The sequence below is a fragment of the Zingiber officinale genome, chromosome 8B (assembly GCF_018446385.1).
Source record: "Zingiber officinale cultivar Zhangliang chromosome 8B, Zo_v1.1, whole genome shotgun sequence".
Classification (NCBI taxonomy): Eukaryota; Viridiplantae; Streptophyta; class Magnoliopsida; order Zingiberales; family Zingiberaceae; genus Zingiber; species Zingiber officinale.
The window spans coordinates 24,014,879-24,036,644 of NC_056001.1; the positions used below are offsets into that span (position 1 = coordinate 24,014,879).

Sequence of the window (21,766 nt, forward strand, 5' to 3'; positions counted from 1 at the left end):
GGGCTCAGTCCACCACAACCATCCAATCCAGGTCATCGAGAGGAGCGATGACATCAGACCGTCGGATTTGAACCAACGCCTGTCCAATCGAAGCTGATGCCCTCGCCGTATGATGACGGCGGACTTGCCAAGTGGCGATCAACAATTGGGCGGCATTTAATGAGCGCCATTACTCGCGCGTGGGCAGCTTAATGAGGATTGACACGAATTCCGAGGAGAACCGACGACTCCGACCACCCCCAAAACAGTAGAGCAACAAGCAGCGAATGGAAATCAAAACTACAAGGCATAGCCGTCAATTCGCCGATCGGCCTAAGGGGCCTCCTAGAGCCGATCGGAAATACACTTTCAGGAGCGGCGAACTGAATGTCGCTCAACCAAACTCATAGTCCAGTCAATCGGACTTAGAGCCTCCTTCGACTAGACTTGAAGGGGAGACATGTGATCCGATGATAAGGATGGGGGACCCTCGTGGGCAGGAGGTCAACGACGTGTGGAGGTCAAGAGATCCAACTTGGAGACCCGACCGACCGGGGAGAAGCAGGGCGACCGACCGGACGTAGCGGGGCCGACCGGCCTTGAATCCCCCGCCGAATGAAAGACAACCCGACTAGGGGTCGGGTTTCCGATGCTCAAAGGTAAAAAGGTTTCAAGGGCTGATCGGGATGTCCGTTCGGCCGGTGCACAAGGCAACACAGGCAGGAGCAGTCTAATCCGAGCATACGACCGAGGCAGAGTGATATGCCTGCCGAGCGACCTATCCGCTCGGCCCTGGAACAGACAGGAGCGCTAGAGGACAAAGGAGACAGATGATAACATCATCCTCGAGACACCTGCCGCCGACAAGCAGCAAAGTTGGCGGCCGAGCCGTACACAGGATCATACTGTGGAAGCTTCCACCGTCACATCCGGGATATGCTCGGACGATTGCGGAATGACGCCAGAGGTACTTTACTGACACAGACTCGTTAAGGTATGTTTGGGGAAGCGTGCACGCATCGGGAAATGTGCCCGCGCTTCCCCGGGGTCTTATATAAGGACCCTCAGACGTCGACAAAGGTATGCGCAAATCTTTACTGTAGCCACATTACGCTGCCTCTCTCGTTGCCTGACTTGAGCGTCGGAGGACCGTCGTTGGGAAACCCCTCCCGGCTCGGCTTCTTTGCAGGTTCGCCGGAGAACTACACTATTAGTCGGAGACAGCAGAGCGTGCCACATCCTAGCGTCCGTCGACTTAGCGCTGGGACAAAATCACTAAATTTAATAAAATAATTTTTTTATCATTTTAAATAAAAAAAGTTGACGTGGATGTTGTTAGTATTTACCGTCCATCCACTGGGCTTTGTAAAATTCTCCGGGCCAAGCTGGCCGGGCCGCCGATAATTTCGGTCCAAAAGCTGTGTATGGTGATAATAGCTTTTCTAGTTCTATTCCTTTCTTCGCCCTTGCGCGGACATGGCGACTCTGCATGTCCATCCCTTCTCCTCCGTACCATTCTTCTCACTGCGCACACCGCGCCGCGGGATGGAATTGGCTTTCCCTGCTTCGGGATTCGCCTCCGGATCACTACCTTTTGCCGGCTCCCAGAGCTTCTTTAGGTCGAACAGCCGCCGACGCAGATGCGCCTCGATTAGTGCCAAGACGGCGGATTACTACGCGACTCTGAACTTAAGCAGGGATGCTACCCTCCAGGAGGTCAAGAGTGCTTACAGGAATCTTGCGCGCAAGGTAAACCTTCCGCGCTTCCGAAGCATCTTCTTTGTCCAGAAAAATGTTTTGATTACTGTGTTACGTTTCCGACCGAAAAAGGATTTTTTTTTTTTTTGGGATTATGCAACGACGAGTATCTTACTCGAGCAACAGCTGCTCAACGAGAACATTGAAATTGTAATACCGTGAATACGTTTCTTTCAAATAATCCGTTGTTGAATCTTGATTAATCTCTTCTTTACCTTTTTTTTGGATAGAGAACAAATGGTCATGAAATTTGAACGCATGACAACGGTGTGGTTGATTCATAGAACTGTGCAAAGTGTTCTTTGTTCCATTTTTTTCTATTTACTATGTCTACAACTGATATAAACAAAAAACACAAAATAGGAATGGAGGTGAGAAAACAAGTTTAGAAGCAGTAGAAATACAAAATTAAAGAAGGATGAGAACCAATACAGTCATTAGGTTGCATCCTTTAGTCCGTCATCTATATATGTGCTCCCTAAATGGACCCTATTGTTAATTATGGATTCATAGAATCAATGCACTCATCAAGTAATGGAATGAATATATCACCTAATCAAGAATCAGAAATCTAGGATTGCTAACTAAATTTTTTGATAGCAGTCCATGAGTATTCTAAAACTAGGAGTTTAAAATACATAAGAAGTTTAAATGATCACTTCAACTGTTACGCCCAAAGGATGTCCACATATCTCCACAATGACATGATATTGATCACTTTGGGCCTAGGCCTTCATGGCTTTGCTCTCGGGCTCTCTCCAAAAGGCCTCATGCCAATGGAGATATCCTACATCTTTTTAAACCCATGATCTTTCCCAAATCTTTTCAATGTGGGTCTTTGATCGAACCCCAACAATCCTCCCCTCAAATGAAGGACCACAATTACTCTCATGGTTTAAACCTCTCCGCGAGCATCTGGTCACCTTGACTTGCTCTGGGCCTCCCCGCGAGCATCCGATCACCTTGATCTACTTGCCTCCCCGCAAGTAAGTGGTCACCCTAATCTGCTCCAGACCTCCCCGCAAGCATCCAGTCATCCTAACCTGCTCCGGGCCTTCTCGTGAGCATTCAATCACCTTGACCTGTTTCGGACCTCCCTGCGAGCATTCGGTCACCTTAACCTACTCGTCTCCCCGCAAGTATTCAGTCACCTTGACCTGCTTCAGGTCTCCCCACAAGCATCCAATCATCTTGACCTGCTCCGGGCCCACCCTCAACTTCATTCAAGGCCACCCCACATGGTATCGGGTCTGGACCATGGTTCTGATATCATTTGTTGGGATCGAAGGATGTCCACATATCTCTACAATGACATAATATTGTCCATTTTGGGCCTAGACCCTCATGGCTTTGTTTTTGGCTCTTCCCAAAAGACCTCATGCCAATGAAGATATCCTACATCCTTTTAAACCTATGATCTTTCTAATGTGAGACTTTGATTGAATCCCAACATCAACTAATTGGTTCGGTTTAAAGTTCTCATCAAGCAATTGATGAACCTAAAGAAATTAGTATGGACGTTATCACTATAATACAGCATAGCATCTTCTAAGAGTTGTAAAAACTTGTGAGTTTTTATAACTTATTATTTGGGCTGTAATTTTTTTACTTTGAATTGTTAAAAGCTTATGTTATTTTATTTCAACCTTATCATGTGTTATTTTAATGTATATTTTTTCTTTGTATTAGTATCATCCAGACATGAATAAAAACCCTGGAGCAGAAGAAAAATTCAAAGAAATTAGTGCTGCATATGAGGTACTTGTTTTTTCTATGTTATTTATAAACTGTGGAAAGGTCAGGTTACAAGATGAATTAATGCATATTTTATTCAATGCTTTGGTTTTTGTATATAATAATGCACTTTGATATTTCTGCACGTAACTTGTTAAGATAATTCATAAGCCAATCAAAAGCGTACTGACATAAAAATTACCTAATAAACAGGAAATTATTCCTTGTGTTCTGTGTACTTTCGAAATCCTTAGTTTCAGTTTTCATTTTTTAAATTGAGATCACGTTGTCCTTCCATTGTTTTTTTTTGCACTCTGGTGAGCAATCATCCTTGTAGGTCCTCTCAGACAAAGAAAAGAGATCTTTATATGATCAGTATGGTGAAGCAGGCTTACAAGGAGAATATGGAGCGGAAGGTGTTGGCCCACAGGGAGTAAGAATCTTATTGCATCCTTCTAAGCCCTATTACATAAAAATTGCAGCATATCATTATCTTTGGTTTCTTAGTAATTAGTTATGCAAAAACATGATTACATGTTATGGATGTATGCATGAAGCAACTTATTGATTGTCCATCTACAATTTTGTAGGTAGATCCTACTGAAGTCTTTAATGCCTTCTTTGGTGACTCAAGTAGATTTTTTGGAGGTGACCTATATCCTGGGGGATTGAGTACCAACTCACATTTCAGTCAGGAACTTGATATTCGGTAATTCGCTTACACTGTTAGCTTTTCCCAATTTGTGCCTACCTTCCAGGTTCAATCTGGAACTAATTGTTTATTATTGGATATGGACATTGTCATATATACTTTTCCTCTGTTATTTATGTTTTCCAAGTCCTGGTTTCCTTTTGGTAAACTACTTATGAAATGCTTAGGAAACTAAAAACTGTGGAGTAGTTGATTGTAAATGTAGTAGATTTTTTTTATGACACTAACCTTTTAGTACTTAAACTTTTTCTTTTTGCAAATTCACTCTGTTTTTCATTCTAATTAATTTTTCGATAGAAACTTATTTCAAGAACCATTTAAGAAATTTCTAGCTCAACTCAATTGCAGACTTCCTCTCTGAGGATGCTATTTGCTTGACAATAGCTCATACTTTTTTAGTGTTGGTTTGTTGTTTCCATTTTGGTATTGGGAGGCTTTACAAACAAGCCTTCTGTGTGTTTCTATGTTTCTTCTTCAGGGATGACTTAACTTTGAGCTTTGAAGAATCAGTTTTTGGATGCCAGCGCAAGGTAAATGTTACCCACTTTGAAACTTGTGACAAGTGCAATGGCACAGGTGCAAAGTCTAGCAGTTGCATAAAATCTTGTACAGAATGTGGAGGTAGGGGCCGAGTGATGAATTCACAGAAAATGGCATTTGGGATAGTATCTCAGGTGAAGTAAAGTTAATTCTTTGGAATAAGGCTTCCTTCCATGTAACCTTTCTTGTTATGTTTGTTACAAATTGCGAACATGTGTAAATTCATATAGAACTTTACTATTGAAGAATATAAAAGTTTTGAGAAATGTACTATTGTTTGAAAGGATCCAACTATGAATATCATATTTATTGTGCTCTACATGTGTGCTATTGCTCTCTTCCTTAACGTGATCCTCTCAAAGTCACACCTTAAACAATGTTGTGACAATGTTGACCTGAAATAGCACCGATATCAATATCTTATCAAGTTATCAATTAATGCATGCTAATCTTCAATCATATCAGTTAATACATATCATGCTGTAAAAATGCTTGGTAGTATTTTCAATGAATAGACTATAAAATATAAACACTTATTCATATTGTCGGTACAAGTTTGTCCATGGGGAAGTTGGTATACAAGTTTTTTATACTTTGTTATACTTATAGGCAGATATTGTTTAAATGCTATTTATTGTGGGATGCCTTTTATCCCACAAGATTTTGCAATATGTAGATCAAGCATTGTGCAATTACAGTTTGAGGGCACTCAAATGCATTTTATTTGCATTGAGCTCTCTTGTCTGATGTATATACATTGACATATGTTTTTTAGGTATCTACTTGTTCAAAATGTGGTGGTAATGGCAAGATTGTTATTGATTTCTGTAGAAGTTGTAGTGGAGAAGGAAAAATACAAGTTCAGAAAAGCATACGAGTAGATTTACCTGCTGGTGTTAATGATGGATATACAGTTCAGATTAAGGGAGAGGGAAACTATGATAAGAAAAGGTAATTGTCCTGTTGAACCATGATTATATGTTATAATAGTAAGACCACCTTTGGTTTTAGTTCTTATATACATGTTCTGTAACTTGATTTGTAATGATTGTTTTCTGTTAGAATCCTTTTATATTCAATTGGGTTGCACGAGTTATGGAAATAATTATTAGAAATCTGGCTATGAAAAGAATAGGTATGCCTTTATGCATTTAACTATGGTTCACTCCAGTGCTTTTGATTTCGGAATAATGAAAAGAATAGGTATGTCTGCAGTCTGCATTATAATGTATTTCAGCTGATCATTCTCAATTTACCATTATGTTGCATTATTGCGCTTCTTGTATTCTCAATGACTCTTTTAGCTCATTAAAAGTCAAGACTATTAGAGAAATTTTCTCCCTTTTTATGAGTGAGTTTTTCATGTGATAAAATTGGAACTAAAGTATAGTATGTGGACAATCATGCAAAATCTGGAAGAACGGGAAAAAAGGGGGAAGGAAGATGTAATCCTTTGCTTGTCTGTCACTATAGCAAGGTGTTCTCTTGGGTGTTGGATACTTCTTATCATGTAATAAGTAACATCATGTCTTTTTGTTTAGGATCTAGGATAGTACAGTTTACAGATAGTGAAAAAAAAAGATAATACAGATAGTGAGAAAAACTGTCTAAAGAAGCTTGAGCTCTCATCTCTGTCTATTGGTTTCTTCATATCATTGATTTTTCTAGGAAGCTAGAGTACGCTAAAAATCATGAAGTTGAATTTGAAAATTGTGAGTATTTGTATTGATTTCATGAATATTAAGCCTTGTTTGTTCTAGATTTTTTTAAAAAATTATCTTAGAATAGAATTTAAAAGTTGAAAACAAAAATAAAACAAATACTTATATTAACTTTTTCAAAAAATTTAAGTTTATTAGAGGCGGTTGATGTGATGAATATATATATATATATATATATATATATATATATATATATTATTTTTAATAACTTGAAATTATAAACTGAAAATAAATAATTTTCAGTCACCAAACACAGCCTTAATACTTGAAATTTCAAAGATGCTTATGACTCTTATTGATAATTTTCATTTGAATCACATGTTAGATGTTATTCTTTTTATGCATTAAGCATGATCACAATTAGGAATTGTTCATCCTTTCTCAGTGTTGCATTATATGAATCACATAGTTAGTATAACCATCAAATTTTAACTTTTAAATAATTGGTGTGTGAATATTTGTACTTGTCTTGTGTTGCAAATCCTATTATTTGTGATTTTTTATGATATATTTGGTATGCATACAACAAAGGCTAAGAAGCCAATCGTGGAACTCTTGATCATAGTTGTGAAAGGCGCGCGCTTGGCTACGTCTAGGTGCAAGGCACTGCCAAGTGCGTCATTTTGCGCTTGGGTAGTGATCCAGGCGCATTGTTTGAAAGAAGCGTGTGCCTTTTGAGAGACAACAACATAAGGTTCAATTTTTCTCGCCAACCCTTTCCGCGGTCGTGGAGGCATTGCGCAAGCCTCGTGGTCGAAGCGTCACGCGAGCCCTGTAGCGAATGCGTTGAGCAAGCCTCGTCGTCACTGCTGACACACGCGCTAACCCCACGGTCGCGACAGATGCATCTTGCGAGCCCCGTGGTCGCAGCAGATGCTTCGCATGAGCCCCGTAGTCGTAGGCAAAGCGTAACATGAAGTCAATTAGTTTTTAATTAAATAAAACTTAAGTTAATAATTTTAATAACTCCTAGTTATAGTAGGGATAATTTAAATAGGCTTAATTAAACTTTAATAAAATTATTCCATTAATTATGTATATATATATATATATATATATTTATTAAAAAAATATTTTAATTTTTATATATATTATATTTTAAATATTTAGATTAATTTTTTTATTTTTAGTTAATATATTTTATATTTATGTGTTTTATTTGAATTATGCGTATAAGATATTTACTTGTTAGTGAATTTTATATTTATATTATTGTTTAATATTATATGGACTATAATTTTGTTAGTGAAATATTTTGACATAAATTTCCTATATATGTTAGAATTGTAAAAATTATACCCCACCTTCCACCTAAGGTCCCAAGTACCTATATGCTTTTGGGGTTCTCACGTCTTAAATAACCATGCTCTTGAGTATCATTTATTATTTTTTTTTGCAGAAATGTAGTTGGTGATGTTTATCTATTCCTCCATGTCGATGAAAAACCAGGCTTTAGAAGAGATGGTCTCAATCTATACTCAGAAGTCAGCATAGATTATACTGAAGCAATTCTGGGAACTGTAACCAAAGTAAGTATTCTTTTAATATATTTATGCAGAGGTAATAGTACCTCTTCTTCGGTAGGCTGCTGTCATTGTCTGGGATGTCAAACTATTAGGATGGTTTTTTTTTTCATTTTTATTGTTAAGTAGTAAATGCTTAGAATGTTTAAGAGTTGTCGTAAACAATATTTACTAATATTCTTTATTTTTCTTATTATGAATGTTTGATGTACTGGAAAAACTACAGTTAAAGCTTTGGTGATTTCTCTTGATTTGTTTATATTAAGTAAATTGTTTCACTTGGTAATGATTCTCTTGTTAATTTTAGCCAAGGGTTATGGAACAAAATTATGATGTCACTGGTATATAAATTTGTGCATTCACTTGCTGCTTGATTTATTTTAGTTTGTCAGCTCCTGCAAGCAATGTTTTGAACAGTATATGGGTGATTGAACTGTCAAAGTTAACAAGTTGAAGTTTATGGTTCAACTGTTCTAATCAGTCAAACCACTTAATACAGAAATAATATAATATACTAATAATATTTTATCTATCAAACATTCATTTTTTTCAATTATATAATTATGTTAAGTAAAATAAATTTAAAAATATATAAAAAAATCAACTATATATAATTGAAATTAAGTTAATGATTGCGTGGGACCATACAAATTTTAGAACTTTTCAATTCAAAGAAATATTATTATAATTCAAAATCTATATAAGTAAATGTCATGCCAGGGCAGAATCTTGCCTCATATAAGGAGATGCTTGTTTAGGTCACAATTCACAGAAATAGGTATCAACTTGAAGGGGAGCATTGGTATAATGGAAAAGTTGTTGTTATGTGATCTAAAGGTCACGAGTTCGAGTCTCACTAACAACCTCTTATAAACTAGGATAAGACTGTGTACAATCTTTTCCTGGGATTCACATTGGCGGGAGCTTTGGTATCAACTTGAAGCAATCTAATACCATATAGTATTATTTGTATTTTGTTTAATTCTCAAAATATTATAAACAAGAATGTTTCATTAAAAGAAATATCCTATAAAAAAGTACTCTTCCAAACATATGGTAAAATAAGCACAACACGTGTAGAAACAAAATCCGTTTTCAGCTTGTCTTGGTATCTCTAAGCAACTCTATGATTTGAGTGGAACCAAACGATGCCTTAAAAACCATTCTTTGCCTGTAAATCTAGAGGACAATAAGAGCATGGTGTAATATAATCTTATTTAAGATTTCAAAAAAGCAAAACGAGTATTCATATTTCAGTTTTAAGTATTATTGAACATACAGTGAGCCTTTTATCTTAATATCACTTATTAGTTACTAGACTTTTGTGTGTATTGAAGTTAATTTATTTGTGTACCTGTTTTAATGCAAGTTTATGTATATGTATTAAGCACTGAATCATCGAAGGCAAGTCTATAGGGTATATTAATATAGTGTCATTTAACACGTGGGTTGTTGCCCTTATTGGTGATAAGTAGCTATATAGTGAAGCATTCAATAATTGGCCACACACACACATGATGGACACTGATCCTGTTCGAAAACAGTGAAGACAATTAGCTGGGGATATGGCTCCTTGGTGGATGTGAAGTCTTCGCTCTGCTCTGCAATACAAAGAACGTCAGCGTCGGGCTAGGGAAGGGGTCTTCGGCGTTGACCCTTCGACGCTCAAGTCAGTCATCGGAATAGTAGAAAAGGCGGCAAAGAACTGTAGCAACAGCAAAAGCTCTAGCACAGATAACATATACCTCCACCGGTACATGGACCTCCCCTTTATATAGTGCTCTGGTAGCAAACGTGCACGCTTCTCAAGGCATGTGCACGTTTTCCCAATTGTCCTATGAAAAGATAAGAAAAGTGTCTACACTATTTGTTAACAAGGCGCGCAAATCCCTGACATGACGGTAGAAGCTTCCGTCATACGATTTTATCTGTTGACCATGTCTTGTTGTTAGCGGCACTATCTTCCAGAAGGTTATGATGAGTTGTCACACGTTGGGTCGAGCGAGGGAGCCGCTCGGCCAACATTCCCTGTCCTGCTGCTTCTTCCCCATGTTTGCTTGGGCTCAGTAGGTCGTTCCTCGCCCAGCTAGACATGCGATCCGGTCGGACTAGCCTTCTCTTAGTCATAATTCTGATGTTCTCTATATGGTCATCTCGGCGTGATGAGCGGTCTGCTCAAATGAGCCTCCGTGCCGATCGGGATCCTTCATGCCCGGTCGGCATGTTGCTACCCGCTCAGCTGACTTTGGTCAGCCGACTCTTTCCTTCCTCTAATCACCTTGATTTTGATCTTCACGTCGGCTGCTGCCCCTGCTTCTGACCCAGCTTGGTGGGCTCCTTTTATCGTCGCATCACAAGCCTTCCCCTCAAGTCTAGTTGAAGGAAGCTGTAAGTTCGATTGATTGGACGAACAATGTCCTCAGTGACCTTTACGGCCGACCGGACATTCTAGGTTTTAGAGTTGCCGCTCGGCTATAGGGAGTACTGTAGTTGCTTCCTGCCTGAGTTCAGAGATGCCACTTGGCTATATTTTATTGTCCTGGTTTAGAGCCGTCGCTCAGCTATCACTTACGGACTAGGATTTAGAGCAGCCGCTCAGCTATTGTTTATTTGCTAATCTAATGTTTATAACCGCCGATCTGCTTTAGTTGTCGTCGGGGTTCATAGCCGTCGCTTGGCTTTAGTTGTCATAGACTCTTGGGTTTATAGCCGCCGCTCGCCTTTAGTTGGGGTAGATTCTCGGGTTTATAGCTACCGCTCGACTTTTGTTGGCGTCGACTCACGGGTTTATAGTCGCCGCTCGACTTTAGTTGGCGTAAACTCTCGGGTTTATAGCCGTTGCTTGGCTTTAGTTGTCGTCGACTCTCGGGTTTATAACCGCTGCTTGACTTTTGTTGGTGTCGACTCTCGGGTTTATAGTCGCCGCTCGATTTTAGTTGGTGTAGACTCTCGGGTTTATAGTCGTCGCTCGACTTTTGTTGGCGTCGACTCTCGAATTTATAGCCGTCGCTCGGCTTTTGTTGGCGTAGACTCTCGGATTTATAGTCGCCGCTCGACTTTATCTTCACTACTCAAGGGTTTATAGTCGTCGCTCGACTGTTGGTATTCAATGCTCGAGGGTTTATAGTCGCTGCTCGACTTTTAACTTGTCCGACCGGCGCAAGAGTCTGGGACACTTGGGTTTTTCATTCATTATTCCCCTGCAATTACAAAATAGACAGTCTTTCCCATGAGGCTTCTAGCTTGGTGACATCGCTGACAAATTTCACTCTCTTTTAAACCAAGTCGCCAACTTGGAATGACTTCGGAATCACCCTTCGATTATGGCTCTGCTTCATGGGCTGTCGATATGTCATGAGTCGAATGGCGGCCTTATCTCGCTCTTCATCCACCAAGTCAAGTTCCATGAGCCTACGATCGGAGTGTCCCTTGTCGTAGAGCTGCACCCGGTCAGACTCTACTCCCACTTTGATCAGAACCACCGCCTCACCCCCGTACATCAGATGGAATGGGGATAAGCCCACAACATACTCGGGAGTTTGTCGACCCAGTTACCCCTGGCCTAGTCGAATCAAGCTCGGAGTCCTCTGATGATTTCTCTGTTGGTGACTTCCGCCTGGCCGTTACTTTGGAGGTAGGCTATTGACATGAAGGCCTACATGATGTCATAGCCCGTACACCATTCTCTGAGCCTCCGCCCTACGAACTGTCTTCCGTTGTCTGAGACGAGCTTGCGAGGGATGTCGAACCAACACAGGATGTTTTGCCATATAAATTTGATAACCATGTGCTCGGTTATCTTGGTGAGCGACTCAGCCTCCATCCACTTTGAGAAATAATCTATAACCACAAGTAGAAATCTCCGTTGTCCGGTCGCCATAGGAAATGGTCCAACGATGTCCATGCCCCACTGGTCGAACGGATAAGACACGACAGATGCTTCAACTACTCAGTGAGTCGGTGCGAGATGTTCTGTTACTTCTGGTAGGAGATGCAAGTGGCCATCGTCCGAGTGGCGACGTCTTGCAATGTGGGCCAGAAGTATCCGGCCAACAGGATCTTGCGGGCCAGTGATCTACCGCCCAGATGACTACCGCAGGAGCCTTGGTAAACTTCTTGTAGAATATACTCAAGGTCATCTGATCCGATACACTTGAGCAGCGGCTTCGAGAAAGCTCTTTTATATAACTGATCTCCAATTAGGGTGAACCGTCCGACCCTCTTTTTTAACAAACGAGCTTCTTCCCGGTTAGTCGGTGTGGTCCTCACTCGGAGGAATTCGATCAGCGGCGTCCTCCAGTCATTTGGGAAGCCCATTCCAACCGTCTTGTCGATACGTGCCACCAGTAAAACCTGCTCGACCGACTTATCTATGACGACCGGCGATAAAGAACTTGCTAACTTGGCCAGCTCATCAGCATACTGGTTGTCCACCCGGGGACTTTCTGTATAATTACTTCTCGGAAACTTATCTTTAATTTCTCGAAAGCTTCAGCATACAGTTTGAGCCGAACATTATTTATCTCGAACATTCCTGACAGTTGTTGAGCTGCCAACTGAGAATCCGAATGGATGAGGATTCTTGTGACTCCTACATGCCAGGCTACTTGCAGACCTGCTATCAAGGCCTCGTATTCTGCCTCATTATTCGTAGTCCGATAATCCAGACGTACGGACAACTGCATCCTATCTTCGCGAGGAGATATTAAGAGGATGTCGATTCCACTGTCTTGCCAGGTGGACAAATTATCTACATATATCTTCCAAATCGTGTCCGTCTCGGCATTTTGTACCTCGATGACGAAATCAGCTAAGACTTGGGCCTTGATTGCTGTCCGAGGCTGATACTGTATATCAAATTCACTTAGCTCGGTGGTCCATTTGATCAGTCGTCCAGACGCTTCCGGGTTAAGGAGGACCTTTTCTAGTTCGTTGTTAGTTAGAATCACGATGGGATGTGAGAGGAAGTATGGACGGAGCCTCCGAGCGGCGAGTACTAGTCTGAACGCTAACTTTTCGAGACAAGTATAGCGAGACTCTGCATCTTTCAATATATGACTTAAGAAATACACCGACTGTTGTTCAAAGCTGTTCTTCCGCACCAACGTCGAGCCAATCACATGCTTTGTGGACGACAAATATAGGTAGGGAAGTAAGGTATTTCTTAAGTTCTTCCAGTGCCTTGTTGCATTCCGAGTCCCACTGGAATTTCGTCGTGCTGCGAAGTATCTTGGAGAACGGGTGACTCCGGTCGGACGATTTGGAGATGAAGCTTAACAAGACGGTGATCCGTCCGGTCAGCTGTTGGGCCTCCTTTAGGTTGCGGGGTGGGGGCGCGTCCTGCAACGTCTTCACTTTGCTCGGATTTGCCTTGATTCCCCGCTTGGTCACGATATAACCGAGGAAGCGGCTACTCTTTGCCCTGAACAGACATTTATTCGGGTTCAGCTTGATCCTATACGCCCTCAGGGTTCGACAGGTTTTTTTAATATTTGCGCAAAGGTCAGTGGCTCGGAGCAACTTTATTAATATGTCGTCGACATATACCTTCATATTCCGGCCGATCTGCCGTCGGAACACCTTGTTCATCAGTCTTTGGTAAGTGGCGGCAACGCTCTTCAATCCGAACGGCATGACGTTGTAGCAGTAAATCCCGTCGGCCGTAATGAAGCTAACCTTCTCTTGGTCTTCCTTGGCGAGCGACACTTGATGGTATCTCTGGTACGTATCAAGCATGCAGATCAGCTTGCAGCCTGCCGTGGAGTCCACCATTTGATCTATACGTGGCAAGAGATAGAAGTCCTTCGGGCAGACTTTGTTTAAGTCGCAGAAGTCGATAGACTCGTCACTTGTTGTCCGGCTTAGAGACTAGCACAACATAGGCCGCTAACTCGGAAATTAGACCTCGCAGATGTGACCGGCCTCCAGCAATTTTTCCACTTTTGGTTGGATGATCTGATTCTGTTCCGAGCTGAAATCTCTCTTCCTCTGTTTCACTGGCCGTGCAGCTGATCAGATGTGAAGCTCGTGTTGCGCCACACTCGGTAAGATGCCCGGGAGCTCATGAGTTGACCGGGCAAACATTTCATAGTTTTGCCTAAGGCAGGCGACCAACTCGGCCTTCCTTTCATCTGTCACGTTGGCGACGATAAATGTTGTGGCTTTCGATCGGTTAGAATGGATCTGAACCTCCACTTTTTCATTATAGACTAGTGCAGGCTGTTCCTCCATGATCGTGTTCACCTCCAATCGCTGAGTCTTTTGAGCGGTTTTTGCCTCTGACTTAACCATCTCGACGTAACACCGCCGAGCGACCAATTGGTCGTCTTTTACTTCGCCTACCGTATTGTCCACTGGAAACTTGATCTTCTGGCAAAAAGTGGATACTACGGCTCGGAACTTGTTCAAGGTCGGTCGCCCCAATATGACATTGTAAGCGGACGATGCATCTATCACAATGAAATTTGTGGTCCTGGTCCTCTTGATAGGCTCCTCTCCAAGTGATATAGCCAGCGAGCCTGGTCGATCGGCAATACTTAATTACCCGTGAACCCATACAGTGGGATTGTCATGGGCTGCAATTCGCTCTGATCGATTTATAGCTGGTCGAATGCCTTCTTGAAGATGATGTTCACCGAATTATCTGTATCCACAAAAGTTCGGTGAATAGAATAATTAGCTATTACCGCTCGGATGAGTAAGGCGTCGTCATGAGGGATTTCCACTCCCTCCAGGTCCCGAGAGTCAAAACTGATCTCTGGTTCTTCGGTCTTCTCTTTGCTGCATCTCACAGCATGTATCTCCAGTCGCCGGGCGTGCGACTTCCTCTTTTTGTTGGAATCATAGTCGGTCGGCCCCTTGACGATCATTCCGATTTCGCCTCGAGCTATATTGCTTCGATTTTCCTCCTCCCGAGTCAAAGGTTGAGCCCGCTCAGCCGAGACTAGGGCAGGACTTGCATTTCCTCTTCCCTCTTCGTTGAGGCTAGCGTTGATGTTGCTCGGCCGCTGGTCTCTCTTCTTTCCTTCGCCAGTCTGATTGGCGTCGATGATGCCGATCGGGAGAGGGTGAACGACGACGGTATCTTGGAGGGACCGGTCGGCTTGAAACTGATCTCAAGTCGTAGCAGTCCTATGTGTTGTGCGTCGCTGAGCGATGGTAGGAGCAGAACAATAGTGTCCACGGCCTGCCTTTCGTAGCCTTCGGCCACTCTGCTTCCACATGTTGCACTGCATAGGCTAGGGGCTCCTAGTGCATTTGTGTTGCTCCCGATCGAGGGCCCTTTGGTGGTTGATGGTTATTGGTCGACCGTCGTTCCGAGGGAGCAGTATGTTCAGCGGGCACTTCCTTCTTTCGTGCCGCTTGAGCCTCCTCCACGTTGATGTATTCAGTAGCGCGCCTGAGCAGGTGATCAAAGTCTTTTGGCGGCCTCCAGATGAGTGAGCGAAAGAATTCCCCTTCGATAAGCCTCTGTGAGAAGACACCAATATCTCTAGGTGACCGATGGGATATCCATGGTCCCTTGGTTGAATCGCTTGATGTAGGCTCTCAATGTCTCCTTGGGCCCTTGCTTCACAACAAACAAATTAACGCTCGTCTTCTGGTAACGGCGGCTGCCAGCAAAATGATGTAGGAACGTCGCTCGGAAGTCCTTGAAGCTATGGATTGATCTAATCGACAGTCGTCTGAACTACCATTGCGCTAATCCAAAAAAGGTGGTGAGGAAGACTCGACACTCCACTCCATTAGTGTACTGATGGAGTGTGGTCGTGTTGTCAAACCTGATTAGATGGTCCTCTGGATCGGTTGTCCCATTGTACTCCTTGATCGTCAATGGAGTATAATGCCGTGGTAGTGAGTTGTCCAGGATCCTCTGAGAGAATTGCCTGTTGATCCGTTCGGATGAATCATCGATCCTTGGTGCTTTTCCCTTCCGTCCGTCCTAGACAGGCGCGTCGTCCGAGGAGGATCCTTGCTCTTTATCTGCTCGGCCTTGTTCCTCTGCAGGAGTATGGAACAACGCCCGATGAAAGGGGATCGACGAATTTGGCGCATCCCCATATGTGTCGGTCGGCTTCATGTTTTGCCCCCGGACGGATATATTTTCTGCTCGGTCTCTACAACTGGCCTGTTGTCCCGCTGCTGATGTCGCGTGTTCATTTACTTGGTGCTCGACCATCGCCTGCTGTTGCTGCTCCACCATCTTGGCAATCTGGGCTTGTATCAGCATGCCCAACTTCAGCTTTGTCAGTGTCACCGTCATGAGTCATCTAGTATCTTTCATCTCCACGTCTCGGATACAGGTTAAGTTCCCACACTGCCCTGGTCCAGTACTGACGTTTTTTGTGTTGCAGAGCGGAGCGAAGCCTTCACACAGTCAACCAAGGAGCCACATCCCTAGCTAGCTGTCTTCACCGTTTTTAGACCGGATCAGACACTATGAGGAGCTGATAGGTGGCTAGGAGCTTGATAGAATAGCTTATCTTGAAGTATTCACTTTTAGCATTTTTTTTACCATTTACATCATCCATTTGTTGTAGGCACGTTATTCATTTTATCTTTCCACATCATATAACAATTTCGCATTTAATGAATAGTTAATTTGAGGGACTAATTTATATCACTATTTATTAACCATTGTGCTTGTGTTATTAGGTAGTTTCTATCTTCTATAACATAAGAAAAGCATACAAGTATCCATATAAAATCTAACATGTAGCATGGAAACTAAAGCAATTTAAAAGATACGTATTTGTCTAATAGTAACAAAGAGAAGAGTGCTACATGGAGAGAAGAGAGGAGATGAGTTTATTCTCCTAAGAAAATCAACTTTCATACTAACCCAAACAAGCACGTCTAAACCAGTCTAGCTCAAGTATAAACTTGGTTCAACCCTAAACTAGTCGATATACAAATTGGGTTCAGTTAATCTCCTTTGGCTACTTGATGAACTCAACCAAATCTTAATTATCACTTAATGTTACCTCCAAAGCTGATAAGTTGCTGCAATTCAACTTATTTGATCATCTAGAATTTAAAATAAATTAGGACGAGCAATTTAAATAAAAAAAAAAACAAAGTTATGGTTTTTTGTTCCATTTTTTACTTTTTACCATTTTTTTTAATAATCTGGTTTATGTGGAAATTAAGATATTAAAAGGGTTTCAGGTGGCAAGCTATCAATTAATAAAACAACTTCTCTAAAGATTTTTATTTGAATTATTGACAGGTAGGTGTAAACAAATATTTATGAAAGAAAAAAATACATTACAACTTTCTTATATGAGAATCATTTTTATTTACTCTTTATTAGTAATTTACTTATTTTCTCGTAATTTTAGTTTGGATATATATTGTTTCAGGTTGAAACAGTGGAAGGACTTAGAGATCTTCAAATTCCTTCTGGTACTCAACCAGGAGAGACACTGAAGCTTGCTAACATGGGAATACCAAACTATAGGAGACCATCAGTCAGAGGCGATCATCATTTTCTTATAAAGGTGGAGATCCCAAAGAATATCAGGTTGGAATATTTTTTGCTATTCACTATCACTACGTCTCTGTTATTGATATGGATGTATCTGGACAATTACACACTTCTCTTCGTAAGAAATTTTGCTAGAATCCATTGAATTAAGTTTATCCATGATATGCTTTTTGTGTAAAACACAATTATGCAGGATTAGGAATCAATATTTTGATGACTGAATTTTTTATTCTATTAACTATCATTCTAACTGTCGCAGTGGGGAAGAGCGCTTGCTAGTTGAAAAGTTGGCATCTTTCAGAGCTTCGAAGGATAGTTTTGTTGGATCAAAGGGTATTGTAGACTATCTAGTTGAAATTTTTGAAATTTCATACTTATATAAATATTTATATGTAAGCTGTGTTTTTTATTTTTGTTGTTGGGTGTTTTTGATAGGGATGCATCAGGATAAGGAAAACTTCAAGAAAAGAAATACCCGTGCTTCGAAGAGAAAAACTTCATTTTTGAGCTACATGAGGAACTTGTTTGGGTATGGAAATATTTGATACTTGTTATACCTATAATCACTAGTCATCTCGTCTGAAATTTAATTGTCATCTAAACTTTAAAGTTTAAACTTATCGATATCTAGTTCCCTGGCATATAGCAATTGAAAGTGTCATACACCCATTTAACATATACAGTTCTGATATATGACTGTCAAGGAAGGGTACCTGGGATGCCTTCTCTTCCAGGAAGTTCTTTGGTACAACTTTAGTAGCATTAGAAGTTATCTGTAACAAGGCAAGACTGATAGATTAACTTCTAATTGAAAAATTACTGTATGATGTTTGTACCTTAGAAGTCAATCTAATGTAGTCTTTGGATCTGAACTGTTTTGGCCATATTGACTTTTTTCCTAGCTGCTATTCTAATCCCAGCTATTTTTGAAAGATAGCTTTTACTTTAGAAAGATGCCTTTCTTATGGATAGACATGTTTCTCCTACAGATTTATATGGGGTCTAATTGTGGCCTGGCTCAAGCAATTAGATCAATGTTGAAATTAGAATCAAACATCGTACATGACTGTTTGATGATCAGAGTATTCAAAGAGTACTTGTGGTAGTGGGGGTGGGCATGGTTTTGTTTATTGATTTGATAAGAAAAATCAGTATACGCATGCACAAATATGTAACCAAATTGAATCGATATAACCATAGAATGAATTTTCTCAAAAGTCAGGTCAGACATATATGCTACCTTTCGAAGAGATATAATCTGCAAGAGCATATTTGGTATAAATTAGATTCATGAGTGAAACTGTTCAAGTTGATTAGTCAGGTAGTTTATGAGTCTATGATGGAAAAAGGAATATAATCACGGCATTGTAAAGGCAACTGTTATTCTTTACTAATCACTGCCAGCTATCTGAATCTATGTCAGGTTATGAAAGCTCTGATTTTTTTTTTGTTATGATAATTCCTTCTATTGTGCAGTGGAAACTACTCTGGAACAAGGTTTGCATCCATTAGCCTACGAGCACCTGTGCCAGGATGGATTTCTCCTGGCAGAACTGAGCAGACACTCATAGCTTCTGTTTATGGGGCTTTTGTATTAACATGCACGATCTCCCTGATATTTAGGATTAATGGCTTCGTACTGGTAACACAAAATAATTTTTTGAGTTGGAACAGAGCAAGATGAGTTATAAGAACACATTTGCACTTTACATCAAAAGTGATCATTCAGATGCAGGTTTTTGTTGTGCCTTGGGATCAGTCTCTTTGAATTAGGTACCAGCTGTGATATGAGGCCCTAGATACTTGACAGGATGATATTTTGGAGGGCTAGGATCCTATAGTATTTAATCATACAACAGAGCAAATTTGTCGGAAAGTGTTTTTGAGATGGCTAACTTGGACTCATGCCAGCAAATCAATTAGAGAAACTATATTGTCCTCATTGCACTGATGCTTACTGTTTCTATTGTTTCAAATTGGTTAATTTGTCCCGAGTCAGATAAGTTTGCGACCTGAAGAAAGCAGTGTAATGGTGGATGATTCTTCATTCTTGCGTACAGCGTACGTAATATTTTTTATTTGCCTATTTTTTCCCTTTATTTTTTCTCGTTCTAATACTTATTTCGGAACTTATGGTTGCTTTATTGGGATATCTTTGTTGCAGAATTAGCTTCAGAAAATATGGAGACTGTAAGTTCTGCACAATTCTAAACTGTAGTCTGCTTGACGAGTAGCTGAAGTTGTTGCATCACAACCCAACAAGACATAACCTGGCAAACATTTTCTTCTCTTTTATCACAACAACAAGAGTACACATCAAATTTAGGATGTGTCCCATCACATCACAAGTGTTTTGACAACTCTATCAAACACCTTGATTTGATTTTGACTGTATTAATGCCAATTTCATGTATTATTTTTCAGCAGCACAACACAGTTTCAATTTCATAGGATACAAATCAGTTACTATGAGAACACATTACATACAACTAGAATCAAGAATCCAATTCTCACCAAGGTTTGGAGTCACTGTCACAAGCAAATAGGAATTATCTTAACACCAGTTTCATTAAAAATTTCCCCTTTTTTTATTAGCAATATCCTTCTTTTATTCTGCAACTTATAGCGTCCAGGTTTGACATAGTTTTTTTCCCCACTTAATTTTTATTATAAGATTTCAACCTTCTCCTCACATCATCATTAGAATTCTTCTGTGTTCTTCCTCCAGAAATGAGTCTCTTGACCTAAGCCTAAGAATGAAATGAATACAATGGAATTAACTCTAGAACTTCTTCATTATTGTACTAAACCTTTATGAAATGATTTCGACAAAGACAATTAAGTGATTGTCTACATATGTGCTTTCTACAAATGGGAATGCATTTGTTGCTTGCTCCAACTTTAACTACAAATATCATTTCTTATTTCATGATTAGTGTTGGTGAAGGTCAAACTTATTATGCTACCAGCACAAAGAAATACAAATGTTTATATAAACAAAATTAAAATTGGTAGAAGAGGAAATTTTAACAAATTACATCACATAACAAAATAAATAAATAAATAAATAAATATATATATATATATATATAATATGCACGCTCATACAAAAACTTAATTATTTTTTTTTTAGCGAGATTCAACAAAATTTGATTATCTTATTTGAATTCAAACGTATTCACGTCTATTAGTTTGATCTTATAAAGTTCAAAACTTGAACTCATCTATATCTTATCATAATATTATTATCTATTGAATCAATGATTCAGCTTATTATAAATACAACCATATATTACTAATTGTGGATGAAATAAATTATCTCTCTCCCTGTTAAAACCATTTGTGGTTAAGTGGAAACAATGTCTTTTAGTCCCATATCGTTAAATCATAATGTAGATTTCTTATGTATATTTGATTTTGAAACCCATGCCATCGCCGAACTGAGTTGCTTCAGTTTGTAACCTAAGCAGGGGCAATGAATGGATTGGATGCTGTTACGAAGTTCTGTGGAGTGGACTTGCCGTTAGATTAGTGGTCTGCCCGTTTCAAGTTGATTGTGATCCGATCGAATTGGGCGTAGGCTCAGGTTGATCGGGTTCATAATGGGGTGGGAACTGGATCAGGCTGGAATCACAGAGCAATTACGCCCGCCCACTTTCAACGGTGGAAGGATAACAGATCATTATACGATAGACCCACAATAATCCTCAGAACCGTTAGCTATCAGACAAATCATTTTTCATGTTTTTTTTCATTAACATTCAGATAGAAGTTTTTCTCCTTTGTTCATAAATTCATAGTATAATTTATTCACAGATTGACTTTCATCATATTTAAATTTATTTACCAGTTTTATACACGTGTGCTATTGTTTCTTAATCATTTCTACCAACGTAGTTTAGTATTCTAAGAGATTGGCGGTCCAATCCATCCGTTCTTCCCTGTTTATCTACAGTAGAATTTTGTAGGTATATAGGTTATTTGTTAAGTATATCAAGTATATATATTATTTTATTTTTTATTCATTATTTTTTGTCTAATTTTGAGATGATTAATTTTAATTTAAAACTCTATTTAATGGATTATATTTTTTTCATTCTTTAAATTTTAATAGAGAGTAAATAATATATTTTTTTTACTATGATTTTTTTAAAAATTTACTTTTTAACTCTTTTAGATAAAGAGAATATTAAAATATCCGTAATAGTAAAACTCGATCTTTTAAAGGGATTTATACTTTACTATATCAATATCACATTAAAAATTAAAAACTTTATTTCTTTTAAAAGCATCTCTCCACTATCATAAAATC

The 21,766-nt window shown here is 39.8% G+C and overlaps 1 protein-coding gene across 2 annotated transcripts; it reads left to right on the forward strand.

Annotated features, from left to right (window-relative positions):
- The first annotated feature begins 1,406 nt into the window (after nucleotides 1-1,406).
- Nucleotides 1,407-19,880, forward strand: LOC122017328 (chaperone protein DnaJ-like). Of its 2 annotated transcripts, none has more exons than XM_042574908.1 (12): nucleotides 1,407-1,728; nucleotides 3,427-3,495; nucleotides 3,809-3,904; nucleotides 4,062-4,180; nucleotides 4,662-4,857; nucleotides 5,499-5,674; nucleotides 7,844-7,973; nucleotides 17,330-17,490; nucleotides 17,714-17,787; nucleotides 17,890-17,983; nucleotides 18,931-19,515; nucleotides 19,619-19,880. In XM_042574908.1, the coding sequence occupies exons 1-11, from the start codon at nucleotides 1,456-1,458 to the stop codon at nucleotides 19,136-19,138; spliced, it is 1,596 nt and encodes a 531-aa protein (XP_042430842.1). In that variant the 5' UTR covers nucleotides 1,407-1,455; the 3' UTR covers nucleotides 19,139-19,515; nucleotides 19,619-19,880. The 2 variants fall into 2 exon arrangements, with proteins under 2 accessions (XP_042430842.1, XP_042430843.1); XM_042574909.1 differs by having other exon boundaries at nucleotides 1,596-1,728; nucleotides 3,437-3,495.
- Nucleotides 19,881-21,766: the final 1,886 nt, after the last annotated feature.